This window comes from Cebus imitator, unplaced genomic scaffold, assembly GCF_001604975.1.
Source record: "Cebus imitator isolate Cc_AM_T3 unplaced genomic scaffold, Cebus_imitator-1.0 Scaffold20, whole genome shotgun sequence".
In the NCBI taxonomy this organism is placed as follows: Eukaryota; Metazoa; Chordata; class Mammalia; order Primates; family Cebidae; genus Cebus; species Cebus imitator.
The window spans coordinates 6808863-6825105 of record NW_016107335.1 but is presented as its reverse complement, the minus strand read 5'-3'; the positions used below and the strand labels follow the sequence as shown (position 1 = coordinate 6825105).

Here is a 16243-nt window from a genome sequence, read left to right as displayed (position 1 = left end):
CCACCCGCCTCGGCCTCCCAAAGTACTGGGATTACAGGCGTAAGCCACCACGCCTGGCCCCTTATGTCTCTTTACAACACTCCTTCAAGCATGTAACTCCAGTCCTTACAGTGAAAGACTACTTGTCTTTCTTTTCTTTTGGGGGGAGGGGGCGGCAGCTTTCTGGCAAAATCAGAAAGTCTTCTAGACAAATTCTAAAACAAACATTGAAAGTCTACTTGTCTAAACTATTTGGAAATAAGCCAACTGTCTATACTGGAGCAGTTTCCAGAAAAAAGAACAACAAAAAACTTTCTGTACCTTCAAAAGGTCCTCCCAATTAAACTTGATGATTTGTGGAAATACGCAAGGCCCCTGTTAATTACTGTAACACTTAGAGCCATACTATTACAGGAGATCCACATCACCAATCAATTACAAAAATGGCAATTCAGAGTTGGCTAATACTTGGTATAACTGAAGAATTCCTAACCGGATCACCTGATTTTTTACCTAATGTCATACCATTAGATTAAAAAGAAAAAGGTCTCAAACACAGGCATTTTACAATACATAATGATCTTTCACCTAAACCACATCATTTGAATGTTATAACACTAGAGCGTACATAGCTCCAGTGTGTACGTGTAGATACTGGGGCTGATCACTGGCAAGTTTAAAGGATTTTGTTTCAAAGACTTACAGAAACTCTCTGACCTCCACAAATGGCTTATCCTACTAAATGCTGCAGCTAGGTCCATGGAATCAGGTTTTCACAATGGCAAATGTCTCAGGACACTTATATTTACTTCAAGGATTAAAGGCCAAGATTTCTGCTTTTTTTCAAAATAGAATGCTACATCTATTTTCAACTTAAGTGAAAAGCAGCTTCCATTAAGGCAAGGGTTCCCAACTCTGCAGCCACAGACTGGTACCAGTCCATAGCCTGTTAGGAACCAGGCCTCACAGCAGGTGAACAGCAGGCAAATGAGCATTACCACCTGAGCTCCAGCTCCTGTTAGACCAGCAGCAGCATTAAGTTCTCACAGAAGCATGAACACTACTGTGAACTGCGCATGCAAGGGATCCAGGTTGCATGTTCCTTATGAGAATCTAATGCCTGATGATCTGAGGTGGAACAGTTCCATCCCAAACCATTCCCAACCCACCAACCTGCTTTTGTGAAAAAATTGTCTTCCTTGAAACTGGTCCCTGGTGCCGAAAAGGCTGGGGACTGCTGCATTAAGGAATGTGAAATATTAATAAACATCATCAAATGTCTTTCATATTTTAGGATAAAAAAGAGTTTATTGGCAAGGAAGCTGTGATCCATACTGTAGCTATCAGTGTCATCTACTGTAACTACAATATTACTATGTTGCAACTTTTCCTAATAATATTAGCTATTATTTGGTAAGTACTTTATAATATGCTAAGCACTGTCTTAAAAACTTCACAGCTTCATGAAAATCCACTGCAATAGGTTATTATGTTCAGCCCCATTTAAGCAAAGAGGACACAGAGAAATTAAATAATTTGTTCAAGGACAAACAAGTAAAAGCAAAGTATTTCTCCTTATTTTATTCAAGAGGTGGTCTTTTTTTTTTTTTTTTTTTCAAGTCTACCATATCTACCCAAACTAGTCGTATTAGTTTATGAAAGTTCAAAAGTTTCTTCACAACTTTTACATAAAGGGATTTCAAGTTACTCTAATTTTGATCTTGAAAATTCTATTCTCTACTTTCTGAACTTTATTATCATCAGATAATAAAGCATACACTTATGTTATTATGTAATATTAGCTTACATATATAAGCATATATATATATATATATATATATGGTTGATATAGTGAGCAGTGAATTATGCTTCAGGCACTAACTGTGCCTGGGGTCTGCACAGTTCTCCTTCCTCAGTGCCCACTGCGGGGTGTTACCCCCAGCCTCCCCTTTCTCATCAATTCTATTGAAGTTACTCCACTGAAAATTACCAACCACCTTCTCACAGTCCAACGAAACAATGTTTTTCAAGTATTTATCTTACTTAACTGTACAACCTGTCTCTCATAATCGTTCATTTCCAAGATCCTATACCTCTCACTCAATGTCTCAAATCTCACTACTTTTTTCACTTTCACTTAACCTTTAAAAAGAAGATATGAAACATGTAATTACACACCTAATATAAATCAGATGAGTTAGGCATACACTTCATTACATTTAATTAAAAAGCATTCCTCAAGATTCTAAACTCAACTGGCAGTATATTCTCTTAATAAATCTCATCCTTCCCACAACTGCAATTAGCACAATTACAAAGATAATTCCTACATTTTCATCCATCTCCTTGACTAACTGCAACTGCCTCTAAGTCAGAATAGTGTATATGTCCCATTTCTACCGACCTAAAAGAGGTCTAAAACTAAATGCATTATACCTCCACTACCTTCTATCAGCACACACACTAAGTCCTTCTTTGTTCCATGGTGGGCCACTGGTTTATAGATACTGTAGTCTAATTCACTCTACTTTCTCCCTTTCCTCATACCTTCTATCAATTCAGTGGCACAATCCTACTTGTTCTAATGTCACTGTTTCTAGTATCTACTCCTTCCTTTCAGTCAGCACTTCAGTATCTTTACACAGAACCTACTTTTTAACTTAGTCTCAGCCACAATAACCTCATTAATACAACTCTTACTGTCCCAAATTTATTTCCAATATTGACACCAGAGCTACCTTAACAAAACATCTAAGTGATCAAATCACACCACTGGTGTGAGGTTTGCAATGGCTCTTAGAAGCCTAGAGGGAAAAGGTCAGCTGCCTCTGCCTATTTCTCATAGCCCTTTATGATCAGTACCAATGGCCACTTCCAGTTTTGCTTCCTTAAACAATGCCCACTTCCTCTGTTCTGGAAAATGTTAAAAAGTTACCATTCTTGAAAACCTATGTGTCACCCTATATGTAATTTGATTACACATTGTCCTTACATTGGAACTTCTATTATTTCAAACAAGAACAATGAAATCTTAATGATTCCTATGGCTGTACTTGAATTATACTGTACTATAATATACATTAGTTGTATACCTGAAAATCTACAGTAATAGGATGAAAAACTCCTAAGCATAGGCAGCCTTATTTCACCTTGTATTACACATTAATACTTTACAAAAAAAGAAAAAGAAGTCATCCTCTCAAGACCTTTTAAAAATGAGACTGCACAATGAAGAGATTTTCATAATGATTGTAAGATTTTTTAATAAGTAAATACAAGTTTGATTTTTTTTTTTTTTTTTTTTTTGAGACGGAGTTTTGCTCTTGTTACCCAGGCTGGAGTGCAATGGCGCGATCTCGGCTCACCGCAACCTCCGCCTCCTGGGTTCAGGCAATTCTCCTGCCTCAGCCTCCTGAGTAGCTGGGATTACAGGCACGTGCCACCATGCCCAGCTAATTTTTTGTAGTTTTAGTATAGACAGGGTTTCACCGTGTTGACCAGGAGGGTCTCGATCTCTTGACCTCGTGATCCACCCGCCTCGGCCTCCCAAAGTGCTGGGATTACAGGCTTGAGCCACCGCGCCCAGCCACAAGTTTGATTTTTAAAATACACACTTTCAGTTCAGAAAGACAGGTCATTTTTATATGTTGAGAAGAGAAATACTGAATAGTTCTTAATCGTTAAAAAAGCATATGGGGCTGGGTGCGGTGGCTCAAGCCTGTAATCCCGGCACTTTGGGAGGCCGAGGCAGGTGGATCATGAGGTCAAGAGATCGAGACCATCCTGGTCAACATGGTGAAACCCCGTCTCTACTAAAAATACAAAACATTAGCTGGGCATGGTGGCACGTGCCTGTAATCCCAGCTACTCAGGAGGTTGAGGCAGGAGAATTGCCTGAACCCAGGAGGCGGAGGTTGCGGTGAGCCGAGATCGCCCCATTGCACTCCAGCCTGGGTAACAAGAGTGAAACTCCATCTCAAAAAAAAAAAAGCATATGGGAACAATTAAGGCAAGAAGTAGTTATGATGAATATTTTACCCAAATGTAAATCACATGTTTGGTCTGGCAAAAATCAAGGTAACTGTATGTTTGGAGGCAAAACTTGTAAAAACTCAAATACTTCCACTATGTGTATTATGGTATTTTTTTATGTATATACAGGGTTGTTAGTGAAGGTTAAAAATTATTCACACCCTTTGGTACTTATACAAGAAAAGGATAAGATATCTTCATGTTATTCAATTCAGGATATAGTCATGAGGCAGTAACAAGAGGATTTAGAGAAATGTTCCTACGCTCAAATCATCAAAAATATATGCTGGCCCGGCACAGTGGTCCATGACTGTAATCCCAGCACTTTGGGAGACTGAGGTGGGAGGATCATGTGAACCCAGGAGTTCTAAACTGGCCTGCACAACAAAGTAAGACCCCATCTTTGCCAAATATCAAAAAATTAGCCAGGTGTGGTGATGTGTGCCTGTGGTCACAACTACAAGGAAGGCTAAGGACAGGAGGGATCACTTGAGCCCATGAGATCACAGCTACAGTGAGCTGTGTTCACGCCACTGCACATCAGCCTGGGTGACAGAGCAAGACCTTATCTCAAAACAAAAATACATATAGATATAGTTATATACACACCACCATGCAACTTCATAAACTCCTTCCTATAGGAGATTCCGATACCTGTACTAATCTTCCTATCTACTCATACAGCCCTTAATTCTAGGCTATCAAGCTTAAGCTCTACAGAAAGGGGGAGAAATTGGCAGGCAGCTAGCTGTAAGTAGGCAGAAGAAACATGAACAAAATAGGCAAACGTCCACAAAATTTCTTTTTTTTTTTTTAAAGATGGGGTTTCACCATGTTGGTCAGGCTGGTCTTGAACTCCCGATCTCAGGTGATCCACCCGCCTTGGCCTCCAAAGTACTTAGATTACAGGCATGAGCCACCACGCCTGGCCATTTTTTTTTTCTTCCCCCCCCCCCCCCCCAAATTTCATAGAGTCTACAGGGATAGAAAGGTCACTGATTTCTTATGAAAGTATGTACTGAACATATACTCTGTGGAAGGGCATATAAGCAAGATACAGATGACCCTTGCCTTTAAAGAGCTCACAATGTAAAGGGAGACCTTAATTACCCAAACAGGTATATTTGTGCCATATGCTACAAATGCAAACATGAACACGAGGATGGGGTGGTGACCGGCTAATCTCTGAGAGATGACAGTGAAACCAAGACCAGATTAATGCATACAGGCAGCCAGGTAAGCAGGGACAGTTCTACACACAGAGAAGTGCCTATGTGGAAAATGACTGGAGTGGAATGAGCAGGGAATGGGACTTGCAGAGGGGGAAGAGGGCAGGCACTGTTAGATCCTCCCCACTGCCAATGGATGGACAAAAGAATTCTGGTCATAGGATGATTACAAAATGACAGAGAATTTCAGGGAGACATGTGACTAAAGTTATTATTTTTCTATCATCACAAAAGGGTTTTTTTCCCTATCCGCTTATGTATGTGGCTGCTAAAGAACAGGACAAAACTTCTTTGCATATGTATATGCGCCCACATAGATACACACATGTGTAGATATAATACAGAACCATAAACTCATAACATACCCTGATTGTGTATTGGCAACAGCTGTGTTGGTGGGGGAGGCTGTGGTAATGGAGCTGGCTGAGTGTTCGCCGGACTAAGTACAGCTGTAAATAAGTCTTCAACATCCTTTCCACCAAGCTCTATGAGATAAAACAATAGTAGTATCAAGATTAAAAGACTATTATGGTCATGGTATGGGGAATGCCATTTTCATAAAATAGAAAACCAAAATGCACTTACCTGGAATTTTATATAATTTTCCAAGAATTGCTCCTATAACAAATTAAAAACACAGAAACATTAACAGCAACGAATTCAATATATTGATACAAAATAGCATTTAATTGACACAGAAATAATTGGAAGTTAAATTATAACCATGCAAAAATCTTTAAAAATCATATTTACTCAGGTTTTTTAGAAAGCCTAGATGTAGGGCAAATATTTTACCATCTGTGACCATTTTGTCTAGTTCGGGACTGAGGATCCCATCTAGCTGTTCTTCACTTAATGGTCGTGAACTCTGATTGACATTTGGCTGAGGCAAAGAGGAAGGATCATCGGTGACAGGACCAATATCTAAAAGAGTAAAGAAAATAAATTTAAAGGTACATTCAAAATACTCACACAAAAATGTATAGCAATGGCCAGGCATGGTGGCTCATGCCTGTAATCCAAGCACTTTGGAGGCCAAGGCACGCAGATCACCTGAGGTCAGGAGTTCAAGACCAGCCTGGCCAGCATGGTGAAACCCTGTCTTAAAAAAAAGAAAAAGAAAAATGGATAGCATTATTAACCTTTATTTAATATACAACAATATGATAAAATAGACAAAAAAGTCTAATTCTGAATCAGAATTCTCCTATCAATTTGGAGAGTCACTCAGTAAAAACTAGGCACAATATATTTGTAAACTTAAAGTGCCACATATAGTTCTATCTTAAGAAAAGTAAAAACATTTCCTGAAGAACAAAAGAACACGTCTGATTTTAATTTGCCAATTGCTACAAAAAAAAATTTTTTTTTCATTAAGAAAGGAGTTTATGAGAAATCGATACACAAATAATTGCTTTAATTTGGAAAATAGTGGTATCAAAGGTACAGTTCAATTATTATGCACAGTATGTAAAAAGGAATGTTTCATATAATGAAAAGCCCTAAAATTCTCAGTGTTTAATATTATCCTTTGTAAATAACTTCAATTATAGGCAATATTTTTAAAATATTCTGTAGGCACATTCTGATTATGTGCATTACGTTTATAAAATCATAACCTGCTGTAGCTCACATCTGTATTTTAACAACAGTCACATGTAAAAGTCGTTTATCATCTACTTTTCATGCTTTCTCAATATTATTACTATTAAAAAGTAAACATTTAGTCTGCTCTTATTTGATCATATATTAGGAACTAGCTCTGTAACATTTAGATATTACATATTAACAAAAATAAAATTATTCATTAAAGAAAAACTACTGAGAAAATCACTCAAAGTACAGAACAGCTATACTATGCTTTAGCCACACACAAAAAGGGAAAAGCAAAGTATGGATTAGTGACAAATTAGCACTACTGAAAAATAGCATGCACCTACAGGTTGTTTCAGCTGAAATTACTATAAAAAGGAAGACTACTTCTAGTCAGCCATCATCCATTGCTCAGTTTCTTACCAAATGGAAAAGGTGAGCTCTCAACCTGGAAAGTGCATAAATCAAGACCTATAAGACCCAAACCAAATAAAATGGATGATTACCACGGGAGCGGGAAGTGAGGGAAAATGCAAACAAAAGAAGAAACAAGATACAGCAAGACTTTAAGGCAACATGCCTTAAATTTGATGCAATTAGAAAGACAACAGAAATTAACTAACTTGCTATATCCCCTCCTAAAGCAGGAAAGCTGAGGTAGATCAAATAAAATGCTGAGTTCTTTGACAAAGACAAAAACAAAAACAAAGTTACTGGGAAACAGACAAAAAGCTAAACTTGTTCCACACACATACACCTCTCACTCATATCGGAAACCAGAAAAAGGGTAAACAGTATTCATATATACCTGAATGATCAACTGATTTTGCTAGATCATCTGAAATTATTCCAAGAATGTCATCATCTGTGTTTAAAACTTCAGAAATATCAGCTAATGGGTCATCAGCAGGACCTAAATATAGTTAAATACATTTTTAAAAATTTCTATATTTTCCCAGATATGAAGCCATTTGCTAAAAACCTAGAGTACAGCAGATACTCAGACAAGTGCTAGAATAGAAACCTGAGACTCTTAATTTTACAGTAAGAATTTTTCATAGCAAAGGAAATAACATTTAGAATTACAAAAATTTATTAAAAATTCAGACTATTTGTCTTGTGATTAATGTATATTGAGGCAAAATTTAAAGACCTATAGGTAACAAAAGTGAAAGAGAATAAATGCTATAAGAAACAAAGCAAAAAAAAAAAAAAATAACTAAAAAAAAAAAATGTCAAAAAAAAACATCAAGAAATTAAAACAGTAGGAAAAGTTAAAATATGAAAAACAAACCCATCACTCTTTAGAAATTCCTTGTAAAGCACACACAGGCCAGGTACCATCTAGTTACTTACTTCCAGCTTTGCTGTTCATACTGATTACTCATTCACTCATTTATTTTAAAAAAGTATTTCAGTACCCACAGAACTGTCCATGGATCATGCAACAGGCATTGCCCAGTCAGCAATGACTGAAACAAAATGCATGCCCTCAGAGGGCTTACTTTCTCGGAGGGAGTTAAGACAGTAAATAAATGAAAACACTGTAAGTGCTATTTAAAGAAAAACCAAGGAAAAATGATTAAAAATAAGCAGCAGGGATGTTGTATTAGACAGGGTTGTCTGTGAAGACCTTTAAGAGATGACTGAGCATAAAACTAAATGAGGGAGTAAGTTATATGCACAAAGAGGAGATAACTCTCCAAACTAAGGCAAAACAGACATAAAGCCCCTGGGGCAAGCCAAGGTTTGCCAAGAGAGGCCAGAGTGGTGACAGTAAGAAAAACTGTGAAAGGGATAAAAAGGAGGCAGCTGGGGCAAGATAATGTAAGGTTTTAGAGATCATGGTGAAGACTGGGTTTTATTCTGAAGCATAATGAGAAGTTGTTGGAAGGCTGAAAGATAGATGACTAATATTTTAAAGGGAACACACTGGCTGCTATATGTAGAACAGATGTGGGGTGGGAACTGGGGAAGTGCTGGCAAGATTAGAAAAGGGCACTGGTGCAGTCTGAGAGGTGAGGTGATGATAGCACTATGGTGGTGGGGAAAGGTGAGACAACAAGTGGCTGGCTTTGGGACATATTTTGAAGGCAGAGACAAACATGGATGAATAAAACAGAATGAAAAGTCAAGGAGGAATCTAAGGGTCTGGGACTTAACCAAGAAACCACTGGAACTCTTGTTTAGGCTAGGTTTAATAATTATATTAGTCATTCAGTAAAGAGAAAACTGACATTTTTAATCCATCTCAAGTGTATTTTTACTTAAAAGGGGGAGGAGGGCATAAATGTAATATGCAGATCAAATATGTCTATGAAACAGTCTTGGTCCCATTATACAGTTCTCAAAATATAATTCATATGTAACAAATCATATTAAGTTTTGTGTGTCCAAATATTCAGAAACTTTTTAGAGAAATTATTTCAATAATGTACTTTTCTAGACAACACTGCATGACCTTACTACCAACAGTGAGGCAGACTGGACATGGGTATGTGTACAAGAAGGGGATAAGATTGCTTCTAATTATTTCAAAAAGTCAAAATCAAAAATAAATGTCAATATTTCAAACCAGGATAATGCCAAGTTAATGAAAAGTCAAAATCAAAAATAAATGTCAATATTTCAAACCAGGATAATGCCAAGTTAATGAAGCAAGAATTACTTAACATCAAAAGTCATTTTTTTAGTGGAAGTTTGCCTTAAAATTGTTTTTCAAAATGAGTTTATAAAATTAACTGAGTAACAAATGCAATCAATGATAAAAAGGAAGCATATCAAAAGGACAGTAATTTACAACTGACGGTACCATAAAAATCCTAGAAGTGGGAGAAACACTGATCACAACACTTATATACCCCATGAGTTAAATTCCTACAGCCTTGCTGACATTGCTATTACTCTATAAATATATCAGGTTTGCATGCCTTTCTCTGACTGTTAATAGTTCCTATACGCACTGCATTTAGGACAATGGTTCTCAACCAGGGGCGATTTTTGTCCATCAAAAGGTATTTGGAAGTATCTGGAGATATTTTTTATCGACATGAGGCCAAAGATGCCGTTAAACATCCTTCAATATACCAGAAAGTGTCCCTCCCACGACGAGGAATTATTAGCTCAAACTGTCAGCAGTAAGAAACCATGACCTAGGGCAATATAGTAACACACTGTGCCAGCAAGTTCCTAACTACCCCTACATCCATTTTGGTTTCTCTGTTTTGAATTTAAGCTGTATGATTAACAGCAATCTAACTTAGATTTTTAGTTAAAAAATCATAGTTGGCCAAATTATAACCCCTCACATTGTTCCCAGCAAAGTGTAAACTAAACATTTTCCTTCACAACTCTTGATTTTGGTACTAGTTACATAGGTGAATTAATTTGCTACATCTTATAGATCTGTCCACTTAAAATAGTTCCACTTACTGAATGTAAGTTATACTTCAATACAGTTGTTTTTTAAAATATATATGAAGCCAAACAAAAACATTTCAAAAGGGTTTAATTGAAAGGAAGATGTATGTAATGATATAAAGAAAGTATCTGTGAATAATTCTACATACCGTGAGTTCCAGATTTCGCTGGAGCTGAGGATGAACTAAGTTGGGGATCTAAGGAAGAATCCAAGAAACCTGTGTTCATGTTTGTTTTATACGAAAGCTGAGCTGCATCTTCTGATAGACTATCTAAACTTAGCTTGCTTTGTCTACTTGTATCCAGAAGATCTTTTCCAAAGAAAGCTTCCTAGATAAAGATAAGCACATATAAAAATGGTTAGTTACAAAATTCTAAAAAGGAAATACATTATTCTGTCATGGTTTTTGACAAGGAAGCAGAAATAACAGAAAAGGTTTATATTTAACAATGCAGAAACTGAATACAAAAGCATAAAAACAATATGAAAACATCCTGTCAATTATTTTGTACAGATACCCTTATTTTAAAAATAAGATTTTTTGGTAGTTTTACTAGAGACAAAATTATGGAAATAAAATCACACAATTATGCCAAAGGTTTCTAGAAACTGCAGTATAAGAGCTTCATGAATATTATTAACTTTTATAGATTACTTGCAGAGGACAGAATAAAACTTGATGTACAGCTTTAATAATTACTTCAGGTAGATTTGTAATCTATTGATTCATATAACCACACTTACACTATAAGACGATTTACAGTATCAATCTGAAAGAGGGTTTTATAGTCAGTTTAGCCAAACTTATGTGTACAATATTTACAGCTACAAAGGCTTGTGGTTTTCTATTTATTTACACATATTAACATTTTTCCATTTCAATATACATTCAAGCTGGGTTCCTTGCAACTCCAAGATCCCTCCAAACTTTCAAAAAAAATCGATACCAAAGGCAAACAGAAGCACAGGTCGACCCCTTTACCCTGCTTCAACCAGAAACTCTGCTTTAGTCTGTTTCCTATGATGTGGTCTATCTGGAAAAAGGATCCTTCATGTGGGACAATTTTGCAGTAGTTATCAACATTTAACATACTCCTGCCAAACATGCACAAAAAAGTTCACGGTAGCAGATTTTGTAATGTCAAGAAGTAAAAATGGCCTTTACGTCTATCAAGAGGCCTATAACTAACTTATAGACACTCATACCACAAAATATAACAAATTTTTTTTTTTTTTTGAGATGGAGTTTCACTCTTGTTACCCAGGCTGGAATGCAATGGCGCGATCTCGGCTCACTGCAACCTCCGCCTCCTGGGTTCAGGCAATTCTCCTGCCTCAGCCTCCTCAGTAGCTGGGATTACAGGCACGCGCCACCATGCCCAGCTAATGTTTTGTATTTTTAGTAGAGACGGGGTTTCACCATGTTGACCAGGATGGTCTCGATCTCTTGACCTCGTGATCCACCCGCCTCGGCCTCCCAAAGTGCTGGGATTACAGGCTTGAGCCACCGCGCCCGGCCAAATATAACAATTTTTAAAAAGCATATAGTTCTGTGTTATCAAAGAAAAGCCCTATAATACATTACTAAAAGAAAGCAAGTTGAATGACACATACCACAAATTATAAAATACAGGTCGGGCATGGTAGCTCACACCAGTAATCCAAGTACTTTGGGAGGCCGAGGTGAGTGGATCACTTAGGCCCAGGAGTTAGAGACCAGCCTGGGCAACATGGCAAAACTCTGACTCTACACAAAATACAAAAATTAGCCAGGCATGCTGGCACATGCCTGTAATCCCAGCTACTTGGAAGGCTGAGGCAAGAGAATCGCTTGAACTCAAAAGGCAGAAATTGTACTGAGCTGAGATCACACCACTGCACTCCAGCCTAAGTGATAGAGTGACACTTTATCTCAAAAAAAATCATAAAATTTAAATCAAGACTATTCTAAGTTTGCAAAAGTAAATTATAAAAAAGTTTCTGAGGGATAAACGCCAAATTATTAACAATGCTACCTTCTGAGAAAAGACTGGGAGTGTGTGAAGTCTGGTGGAGGTAATGATATATTTGATTTGAAATTTTCACATTTCAAATGAAAAAGTTGTCTCATTATGAAAAATCTAAAAATCCACAAAACTAGAGCACCAGGTAGAAAAGGATTTGTTTCTTGTAACAAGTAGTGCGTTTATCATTAGGAAAAATGCTATACAGCAGAAAGCATTTTAGAAGTTTAGAGATCATTTATTTAATGCCTTCAAGTATAAATTTGAGAAATCTTAGATCATCATGAACAAGAATTCTGTGTAATGACTCATGGTGACTTTACTGGAGCTTATCAAAAACTGTATCACTCTTACTAATTTAGTGATAATTGATTTTCCATTCCCTGTAGGTAACATAAAGAGGTAGCTCCATCCACATGGTCTCTAAATGTCCAAGAAAACAGTACAATTACAAAGGCTTCCTTCATATCACACATCCACACACACACAAGCTGAAAGTTACTGATGTGCAGCAGAGGAAACAAGGCAGTTCAGGGGACTAAGATCAAAGCAGTAATTGGGAAATTAGATCTAATAATTTTAAAGGCTCTTTTGCCAAAGTATTGAACAGCCAGTTTTCATACTTGCATAAACACCTAAAGAAAGCTTCTTAAATTTAGATTACACTTTACAGAAGGATCAATAGGAAGAAAGGAAGGTTGCCATCACAATATTCCTAGAAAGGACAATTGAAAAGGGAGGTAAAGGAAATAGGAGAAAACAACAAAGATGCAGTGGGGAAAAAAAAAAAAAGGTAAGCCAAACTCTAAATGGGTTTTTTCCCCGACCAATAAAATGATTGTTTAAAAAAACAAAGGTGCAAACCTAGGATGAATGAGTATTTGAAGAGATTGAGGGGGAAAACATCTACGAAGGATATACAAAAGGTAAAGGACAGGTTAGGCACTTTACACAGACACTCTTGCTGAATCTCTGAGCATTTCTGAGAGGCAACACCGTATCACAAATGAGGAAAGTGGGACACTTTAAGGAGTTAAAACAAAATCACACAGCTGACTGGGAGCAGAATGGTATTTAAACCCTCTGATGTTAAAGGCTGAATTCTAACATGAACACTGCCAGTAAGATGTTAGTAGCTACTGAAAAAGAAAAGTGAAGAAGTTGTATGTTAGTTGAAAGGCAATGTATTTTAAAACCAATTAAACTAGTAATACCTAACTGGAAAATTAACTAAAAACGTAAATACACCTCAGGCAATGAAGGGTTATCTATGTAAGCCATAGTTTCACAGGAGGAACAGATCAGATGAATAGCTGTCCACACTGAAATTAGGATAGAAACTCAATGATAGTCTGTTCCAGTTCAATTTTAACATATGAAAAAACAGAGGCCAGGGAGGATAAATAACATGCTTAGGAATTATAATTATAATTATAATTAGCTAGATGCACAGCCAGATGTTTAATCTCAGTACCACCATATCGCACGTCCTTAAACTCCAACTTAATGTTTACAAAATGAACTAGAAAAATTTCTTTTTTTTTGTAGTCTACATCTATCAAACATAATTTCTTCATACTGAAAGATATTTTCCTGATGTCTGTTTTGGAAAACCAAAAGAATACTGCTTAAATCTTTGGCTCACCAGGCCTCTAGAAGTGGTAATGATGATTAATGCAATGGATTTGGCTGAAAACCCTATCTTTAATCAATGAATATAATTACTATAACTTACACTGGCAAAAGAAATTTCAACAGGACTTGGGTGTAGGGCACATAGCTATAAATGGCTTGGAAGGTTGAGTTTTTCCTACCCCAAAGTGTCCTTGTTGTATCTTGTAGAATACTTAGAAGTGAACAACCGGAATTTAAAAAGCAATTATGACAAGTATCAAAGCACACAAAAAAGTAAATTGAATTTTTATGGGCCCCTGGCAGGTTAAAATGGCATTTATTTTGACTAAATAAAAACAAACCCAGTAAAACATTAACAAGAACAAAAAACCTATGTTTGAAAACTCAATACATTTTATTTCCTAAATTAACAAATCATTTAAAATAATGTGAAGCAAAATATTACCTGTAAATAGGCAGGGAAAGTTTCTTCAAGCTTATTTTTCCTTTTTCGGTATCTCTTCTTTATTTTTTCGGTGCTTTCAGTAACAGAAACAGATTCATCAACTAAAGTATCTGGTAGCTGCTCACTCCAGCCTGAAACAACAGTCACATTTATAAATATGTATAATTTAAAATTTCCAGATAAATCTATCCAAGGTAATTTTATACCTTAACAACATACACACAGTTTCATATAAACAACCTTTTTCGACCAAAAAAAAAAAAATCTCAAAGCAAGTTTATTACTTTTAAGTATTATAAAATTTTCATTTCCTGTCTATTCAGTATATTAGCATGTTTCCTATTTTCTTAATAATCAGTATTTCTTTACAAAGCAAAAACTTATTTATTTACCACATTGTGTTAAAGAGTAAATAAATAAATAAATAAATACCCAAAGCTCATGAGTATGAGGAAATGACCACTTATAAACTATTAAGGGAAATTCAGTGGGTACAACTTTTTTGTAGAACATACTGAGAATACTCAACAAAAATCATAAAAGTTTGTCCTTCAATACAGCAATTCCAAGTTCAGAAATTTATTATAAATTAACTGTAGGATATATACATTGCAAAAACATGACTATGAATATGCTCATAAATATGCAATGAACACTCATTCTTGAAATCAGAAACGGAAATAAAACAAATTTTTGGGACTATGAAATTAGAAACAAGAACACAGCTTAAATCTAACAAATAGCAATCAAGTGATATTCTCAGATGCTTCATAATGGCAGGACAAACAGCACATCCCTTCTGAAAATATGGGCACTCTATCACCAGACTACGTAAGTGGACTAGTCTTCTGAAAACTAGAAACAGACAAACATTTTTTACAACTATCTTTTTAAATGTACCAGTAACTTGGCCAGAACATAAGGAACCCTTGAAGAACAAAATTAAGGTAAACAAGGAACCATGGAAGTAAGCAAAAAAGTAAAAGCTCTCTGAAATTTGCTGAAATCCAAGGACCTCAAACTCCAATTTTCAAAGCATTATGGGGAATAGGGAATAAAAGACAAACCATAAGGCCTTGCTCCAAGGCAGACAGGCCAGAGGTGATTTGCATAAAAGTAAGTCCATCAGGGACTCCATGCTCAGGGTCAGTTTAATAAGAAATACACCTACATACAAACCATCACTCGCCAGGCGCTGCTCACCACCAATAGCAAAAACAAACAAACAAAACCAACCAATCAAACAAACAAAAAACTCCTGGCCGGGTGCAGTGGTTCATGCCTGTAATCCCAGCACTTTGGGGAGCTGAGATGGGAGGATCACTTGAGGTCAGGAGTTTAAGACCAGCCTCACCAACATGGTGAAACCAGGGCTCTACTAAAAATATAAAAAATTAGGTGAGCATGGGGGTGGGGGCCTATAATCCCAGTTATTTGGGGGACTGAGGCAGGAGAACTACTTGAACCCAGGAGCCAGAGGTTGCAGTGAGCCGAGATTGTGCCACTGTACTCCAGTCTGGGTGACAGAGCGAGACTATGTCTCAAAACAAACAAATAAAAACTCCTTATCATCATGTCATGGAATTTGGTACTGGGTAGAAAAGTGAAAAAGGCTTCCCCGAAAATTCACAAACTAAATATAGCCTGAATGTATAAGAAATTTGAATTTATATAACATGAGTAGACCAAGAAACTTAAAGCTAACAATGTAGTTTAAAGTAGCCATGAGGTAGTATCACCCCAAGCTCCTGGAAGTAACAAATGCAATTCTGAAATAACCCACTTCCAATTCAGTCCTTACAATTTTCAAACAAAGAATATCCCAAGAATATGAATTGACAAGGCCGGGCGCGGTGGCTCAAGCCTGTAATCCCAGCACTTTGGGAGGCCGAGGCGGGTGGATCAC

General features: G+C 36.7%; 1 protein-coding gene across 17 annotated transcripts in view; it reads right to left on the bottom strand.

The window, feature by feature from the left end:
• KMT2C (lysine methyltransferase 2C) overlaps positions 1–16243 on the bottom strand; it is a 303056-nt gene that overhangs the window by 57745 nt on the left and 229068 nt on the right. For 12 of the 17 annotated variants that reach the window (XM_017519871.2, XM_017519879.1, XM_017519911.2 and 9 more), the window contains 7 exons: positions 14338–14468; positions 10403–10583; positions 7642–7746; positions 7257–7304; positions 5994–6164; positions 5826–5858; positions 5606–5725 (listed from right to left, as the gene is read on the bottom strand). In XM_017519871.2, coding sequence (XP_017375360.1) covers positions 5606–5725; positions 5826–5858; positions 5994–6164; positions 7257–7304; positions 7642–7746; positions 10403–10583; positions 14338–14468 — 789 coding nt within the window. The remainder of the gene's footprint in view (positions 1–5605; positions 5726–5825; positions 5859–5993; positions 6165–7256; positions 7305–7641; positions 7747–10402; positions 10584–14337; positions 14469–16243) is intronic. The other 5 variants (XM_017520002.2, XM_017520011.1, XM_017519952.1 and 2 more) reach the window with 3 other exon arrangements.